Source organism: Tupaia chinensis, unplaced genomic scaffold, assembly GCF_000334495.1.
Source record: "Tupaia chinensis unplaced genomic scaffold, TupChi_1.0 Scaffold000330_1, whole genome shotgun sequence".
Lineage (NCBI taxonomy): Eukaryota > Metazoa > Chordata > Mammalia > Scandentia > Tupaiidae > Tupaia > Tupaia belangeri.
In genome coordinates this window covers 689,201-696,144 of record NW_006159824.1, presented here as the reverse complement: position 1 = coordinate 696,144, position 6,944 = coordinate 689,201, and the positions used below count along the sequence as shown (strand labels likewise).

Below are 6,944 nucleotides of genomic sequence, written 5' to 3'. Positions count from 1 at the left end.
GGAGGAAGTTTCCTGGTTTCCTTCCCGTCCACCTTCTACGAAGACGAGAAGCCAGATGAGAAGTGGATCCTCTTTGATGGCCCGGTGGACACGCTGTGGATCGAGAGCATGAACTCTGTCATGGATGATAACAAAGTGCTGACGCTCATCAACGGAGAGCGCATCGCCATGCCCGAGCAGGTAGCCACGCCCCAGCAGGTAGCCACGCCCCAGCAGGTAGCCACGCCCCAGCAGGTACGGGGCGGCAGGCACCCAGGACCCTGCAGAGAGAAGGGGGGATGTCGGGCTGGGAGAGCGGCTCCTGAATTCTCAGAGGGAGCAGAGGAGGAGGCTGGGTTCGGGGAAAGCTGCGATGGGGAAGAAAGGCTTTGCCTGTCGTGGATGTGGGGAGACTGTCCAGAAAAAGCCGCGCATCGGGAATCACGGGCAGGCTCAGGCTGTCTCGGCCTTGTCTCCCTGACGGACGAGGCGTGGCCTGTCCGCACACCAGGGTGACGAATTCCTGTTCCCTGCACTTCAACAACGTGAGCAAGCGTGATTTCTCATAAGGATAAGCTTGAAAACTCGAATTTCTTTTCCTTTTTTTTTTTTTTTTTTGGGGGTTTTTTTTCAGGCACTTGGCCTGGACAGACAGACAGAGACAGAGAGACAGAAAGTGAGAAATCACCCCCCAGAGGAGATGGCCACGCCACAATCCCTTCTCCTCCATTCTCCTCTCGGGATCTTGGGCACGCACGCACACGCGCCTGGACACGCGCCCGGTGTGAGTTCTAAGCCACCGGGACGTGAACCGCGGTCGACTATGTGGGAATCCAGCGACATAGCCATTACGCTAACTGCTGGTTCCTGGACTTCTTATAAAAATCAAACTATTTGTAAGCCTCAAGTCTTCATTGTCTCTACCGTGCTATACTTGCTAGAGATCCTTGGGACATCAGAGTTCTGGGGTGTTTGTCACCTTGGATGGCAGTGGGGAGGGGAAGATGCAGACCTGACGAGAGTATCCCCTCAGGTGTCCCTCGTGTTCGAGGTGGAAAACCTGGCAGTGGCCTCGCCAGCCACCGTCTCTCGCTGCGGGATGGTCTACACTGACTATGTTGACCTGGGCTGGAAGCCCTACGTTCAGTCGTGGTTGGAGAAGAGGCCAAAGGTATGATGGGAGTCAGGAGAGGGAGAGTAACCAGGGTGGCCTGCGGGACACAGGAGCGAGTGAAGAGGCCCTTCTTATCCAAACCCAGGCTGAGGCAGAGCCCCTTCAACGGATGTTCGAAAAGCTTATCAACAAGATCCTGACCTTCAAGAAGGACAACTGCAACGAGCTGGTGCCCCTCCCTGAGTACAGTGGGATCATGTCCCTCTGCAAGCTGTACTCGGCCCTGGCCACGCCAGAGAATGGGGTAAGGCGAGGGCCGAGACCAGGGCGGGGGCAGGAAGGGCTCGCCACCCCACGGGGATGGCTTCAAGGGAAGGGTGCGTCCAAGACAGTCCGGGCCTCAGTAGAGGGGAGGCCGCCATGGGAAGGCCTCAGTGGCCATGGAGGGGTGTGTGTGTTTATTGAGCTGGAAGGCCAGACTGGAGATTATAAATGGAATATATCATACGATGGGGTCTCACTGCAATCCCCCCCAAATGAGGGGACTTCAAAATGTTCATGGAAAATGGAATTAAAGGGGCAAATTTATTCTGATGTGAAAATATTTGAAACCCTGGGGGCCAGTAGGTAGTATGGTGGTTAAGGCAACTGGATTCCTGCACGGCCAACCATGGTTCAAGTCCCAGACCTGGTAGCTTGAAAACAATGTTGAGCATGTGTCTGTGTGTGTTCAAAATCCCAAGAGAAGAATGGAGGAGAGTGTGGCCATCCCTCCAAAGGGTGATTTCTCATGTTTTTTCTCTCTGTCCATCTCTCTCTGGCAAGCACATGTGCTCTGTGGCAAAAAAAAAAAAAAAAAAAAAAAAAAACCTTGAAAGAAAATGTTAGAAATCTGTGTATAGCTTTTTCATAACATACACTTTCCATGAATTTTTTGAAGACCTTGTATGTTTCGGAAGCTTAGGGGTAGCTCACTTGGTTTCTCATGTTTCTGTCCTTGCAAAATATAAATACTGGGGCCAGCAGATGGCTAATGGCTACATCCTTGAACTCCCATGTAGTCAACCACGGTTCGAGTTCCAGACCTGGCAGCTGGAAATTCAAGACGGGCACATGTGTGTGCCTACCCAGATTCCTGGAAAGAGAACGGAAGAGAAGGAATTGCTGCATGGCCATCCCCTCTGGGGGGTTATTTCTCACTTTCTCTCTCTTGTTCTCTGTCTCTCTGGCAAGCACATATACCTTATCACAAAAATCTCTCAAAATATATGGGACCAGCTGTTAGTGTAATGGCTATGTCGCTGGACTCCCACATAGTCGACCGTGGTTCACGCCCTGGACCCGGTGGCTTAAACTCACGCCAGGAGCATGTGTGTGCGTGCCCAAGGTCCCAAGAGGAGAAAGGAGGAGAAGGGATTGTGGCGTGGCCATCCCTCCTGGGGGGTGATTTCTCACTTTCTGTCTCTCTGTCTCTCTGTTTTCCTGGCGAGCGCACGTGCCCTATAGCAAAAAAACTCTAAAAAATATATATATATGTATATATTCAATCTTGGTAAATATGAGGCCTTAGGTTCCTGCTTCTCCTGGAAGGAGCTCTTCACCTAATCTGACGAGGGGTTTTAGTACATTTTAGATGAATTGATAGTCATGAAAAATTTTATTCAGTATGGAATTGTGGGGTAATGATCAAAATTTGATATTTTCTGTTGAGATCAAATCACTGCCTAGAAATAACTCATATTGTTTTTAAAAGAAGTTGTCGGGTAATTATTGATACGTTACTAACGAGGATTAAGATCTACATCTTCTGTGGTTGCTTGCACAGTTCATGTAAATTAGAAATGCAAAGGGCAGCCCCAGTGCAGACGTCAGCCCCGTGGGTGGGAGCTGGATCGCACAGGGCTGACTGTCGTTTAGTGTCTTGGAAAACACCAGCCGTGTGTGTAAGCATCCCCAAGTCCTGAGGGGATGGAGAGATGGAGGAAACAGAATTGCAGTGTGACTGCATCCCATTGTGGGTGCTCTCTCCCTCTCCCTCTCCCTCTCCCTCTCTCTCTCTCTCATGAGCACATACTCTCTGACAATTAAAAAAAAAGATCGGGGACCAGCAGGTGGCATGGTGATTAAGGTGCTGGACACTCTCACATGGCCGACCACAGTTTGAATCCTGGACCTGGTGGCTTGCTTTCTTTCATTCTCTTTCTCTCTCTGTGTCTCTCCCTGGTCAATTAAAATATAAATGAATGAATGAATAAATCAAATTAAAAATAAACAAGTATTTTAAAAATATGTGGATAAACTTGTATGGAAATGGGACAGTTAATTAGTGTCAATGACGCACACGTGCCAAGGAAGACTGGCCGGGTAGGACTGCCCTCTTCACTGTAGCAGAAACTGGGGAAAGGACGTGGCCACGAGGGTGGTGACACGGGCTGTGGTTGGGGTGAGCTGGGAGGACAGACTCAGGCTTCTGGGTTGAAGAAGGAAGACGATAGATTCTCAACAGAATTTCCCACCAGTGTTTTGAGGATTGAAGACTATCCCAAGACCAGATCCGGCACTCCGGACGGGCCAGCACGCTATGCGTTACACTGCAGTTCCGGGTATCTTAGCTCCGAGAGCTTCCTACACGGACCTAGCTCACGTGGCAGGCCGGGGGTGTGCGGAGGGTGCTGAGCAGGCTGCCTGTTGGCTGTGTTCCCCACAAGGCCAAGCAAGGTCTGGATGGACACCAGTCATCCTCACGCAGCCCAGATGAAGACAGCATCTGCCACGTGCCCCTGGGCAAGGGTTGCAGAGCAGGAGCTCTAAGTGTGTTGTTTCCACCACTACGTCGGTACATTCGAACGTGCTTGTTTCTCATTTCCAGAGGGTGCATGCACTCCCAGAGACAGAATAGTGAGAAGGCACCCTTTGGGGAGATGGCCATGCCTCAATCCCTTCTCTTCTGATACTCCATCCTGTAGGGGCTTGGGGCACCCATGCATAGCATCTAATGCGTTTTTCAAGCCACCAGGGCCAGGATTTGAACCATGGTCAAGTATGTGGAATTTGGCTTCCTTAACCTGGGTTACAGGCCAGCCTAAATTTCAATTTTTAATCATGCAAGTAATTGTTGAATCTCATTTCCTTTTTAAAAATTATCATTTTTCTGGGCCAACAGAAAAATGAGGTTAAGGCTCTGGATCCACAGAGCTGACTCCACATTTTGAGTCTGGAACCCAGAGCTTGAAACTCATGCCAGTTGTGAGTGTACATGCTCAAAACCCCAAGAGGAGAATGGAGAAGGGATTGTGGCATGGCCATCCCCCTGTGTGGTGGTTTCTCACCCCCACCCCTGTCAGTGCATGCTCCTTGTAGAAAAAAAAATTTAACAACAACAAAAAGTTGAATTTTTTTCATATAAAGCTTAAATCTTTTTAAATCGTCTTCCTCCCATTCTTGATCTTCTACCCCTTCCAAACAAGTAACTGCTATAATGTGTTATTCCAGGCCTTTTTTCTTTTTACTTTTTTTTTTTCTTTTTTTTTTTTTTTTGGAGGGGTTTTTGCTATAGGGCGCATGCCCTCGCCCGCGAGAGGCAGAGAGACAGAAGGCAAGAAATCACCCCCCACAGGGATGGCCACGCCGCAATCCCTTCTCTTCCGTTCTCCTCTCAGTATCTTGGGCACACATGCACACGCGCCCAGCATGAGTTTTAAGCCACCGGGTTCGGGACGTGAACCACGGTTGACTACGTGGGCCAGCGACATAGCCACTACGCTAACTGCTGGTCCCTTCTTTTTTTCTTTTTTCTTTTTCTTTTGGCTGTAGATCAAGTGCTCTCGCTGGAGAGAGAGGATGGAGTGGGAAGAAGCATCCCCAGGATCATTGTACTGTAGTCCCTTCTCCATTGTCCTCCCAGGATTCTGGGCACGCGTGCACACAGCATGTATTTCAAGCTGCTAGGTTTGGGAATTAAACTGCGCAGTTGGCCATGTGAGCTCCAGCTGCCTTGACCACCGTATCTCTGGTCGGCCCACTCCAGAACTTTTTTTTTTTTTTTTAATAATTCGCTATGGGGCATTTGCACCTGCTAGAGAGAGAGAAAAAGGGAAGGTGAGAAATCATCCCCCGGGGAGATGGCCAAGCTGCAGTCCTTTCTCCATTCTCCTTTCAGAAATTTGGGCATGCAGCTGACATATTTTCCAAGCTGCCAGATCTTGGACTCTAACCCATGCAGCTGATCATGTGGGATTCAGCTGCCTTAACCACTATGCCATCTGGTTGGTCCCCCTTCAGACCTTTGGAAAATTTTATTCTATTTTTTTAGACACGTACAAACACAGGTACCGTCAATAGCATTTCACCATGCTGTGATCCTCCTCTCAACCTCCCAGACAGTCAGACATGACCAGTATGTGCAGATTAGACCAGGATTCACACCAAGGCCTCCCATATGGCTCAGTACCATGCAGTGGCATCCTATCACCTGTGCCACCACAGCTGGGCCCAGGTCTTTTTATTTTTTAATAATTATTTATTTAATTGTATTTATTGTTATTATTATTTTTTAATTTGCTATAGGCATATGTGCTCACCAGAAGGATAGTGAGAGGGAAAGTGAGAAAACAAGCCACCAGGTCTGGGACATGGACCACAGATGAACATGTGGAAGTTCAATGCCCCAACTGCCACACCACCTGCTGGCCCCAAGGACCCAGATGTTTTTTAAAGATGCATATCTAGGGACCAGCAGTTAGTGTAATGGCTATGTCGCTGGACTCCCACATAGTCGACCACGGTTCACGTCCCGGACCCGGTGGCTTAAAACTCACGGCGGGCGCATGTGCGTGCGTGCCCAAGATCCCGAGAGGAGAATGGAGGAGAAGGGATTGCAGCGTGGCCATCCCCCCTGGGGGGTGATTTCTCACTTTCTGTCTCTCTCTGTCTGTCTGGTGAGTGCACGTGCCCTATAGTAAAAACCTCTCCCAAAAAAAAAGGAAAAAAAAAAAAGATGCACATCTATACACAAGCCCACAGGTCACCATAGCCAATCAGGCTATCTGCTACCTATGTAATACAGTGCTTGTTAAATAAAAGATACATCTTTTATTTATAGTTTGCTACATGTAGCTTCATTTCATTGCTTAGCTGCTACATGCTATTCCAGAGTAGAACTTTATCTTTTTCCACCCCTCTACTAGGGACATGTAGGACATCTCCATTTTTTTTTTTTTTTTTTTGGCAATTACAAACAGGTCACCATAAATGTCTCTGGACCTGTCCCCTTGAGTGCCCAGGGTGCTTCTCCAGGGCAGGCCTGGTGTGACTGATGGCAGCTGTGTTTATGGCTTAGTAGAGTGCGCTCAGGGCAACTCCAGAGCTACAAGTTTCAGGGGTATCTAGATCTTTCAGCAGCAGTGGCACAAGCAGGGCAGTGCTGCCCTGTGACGACTAAGGCTGTGCGGGAGGCCCAGGTTTGGTTCCCAGCACCACCTAATCAGGCTGGGCACAGTGGTGTGCACTGTGGTCCTAACTGACCAGGAGGCTGGGCCAGGAAGGTTCATGAAGTGGCGAGGCTGTCAGAAATACCTGTTTCTCTCTCTCCTTTCCATGTGTGTGCTCTCATATTAAAAAAATTAAAATGTTAAATGTTTCATCAAATTATAGATAAACATACGCATTGGGAAAACAATCGTGTAGTTTTTCTTTTTCTTTTTTTTTTTTTAGCCACCTGCTGGCCCAAGGACCCAGATGTTTTTTAAAGATGCACATCTAGGGACCAGCAGTTAGTGTAATGGCTATGTCGCTGGACTCCCACATAGTCGACCACGGTTCACTTCCCGGACCCGGTGGCTTAAAACTCACG

The 6,944-nt window shown here is 48.9% G+C and overlaps 1 protein-coding gene across 1 annotated transcript in view; it reads left to right on the top strand.

The window, feature by feature from the left end:
• DNAH2 (dynein axonemal heavy chain 2) overlaps window positions 1-6,944 on the top strand; it is a 159,937-nt gene that overhangs the window by 101,939 nt on the left and 51,054 nt on the right. Inside the window, exons 44-46 of the mRNA XM_006151894.1 lie at window positions 44-180; window positions 1,013-1,150; window positions 1,239-1,397. Of these exons, the coding sequence (XP_006151956.1) occupies window positions 44-180; window positions 1,013-1,150; window positions 1,239-1,397 (434 nt within the window). The remainder of the gene's footprint in view (window positions 1-43; window positions 181-1,012; window positions 1,151-1,238; window positions 1,398-6,944) is intronic.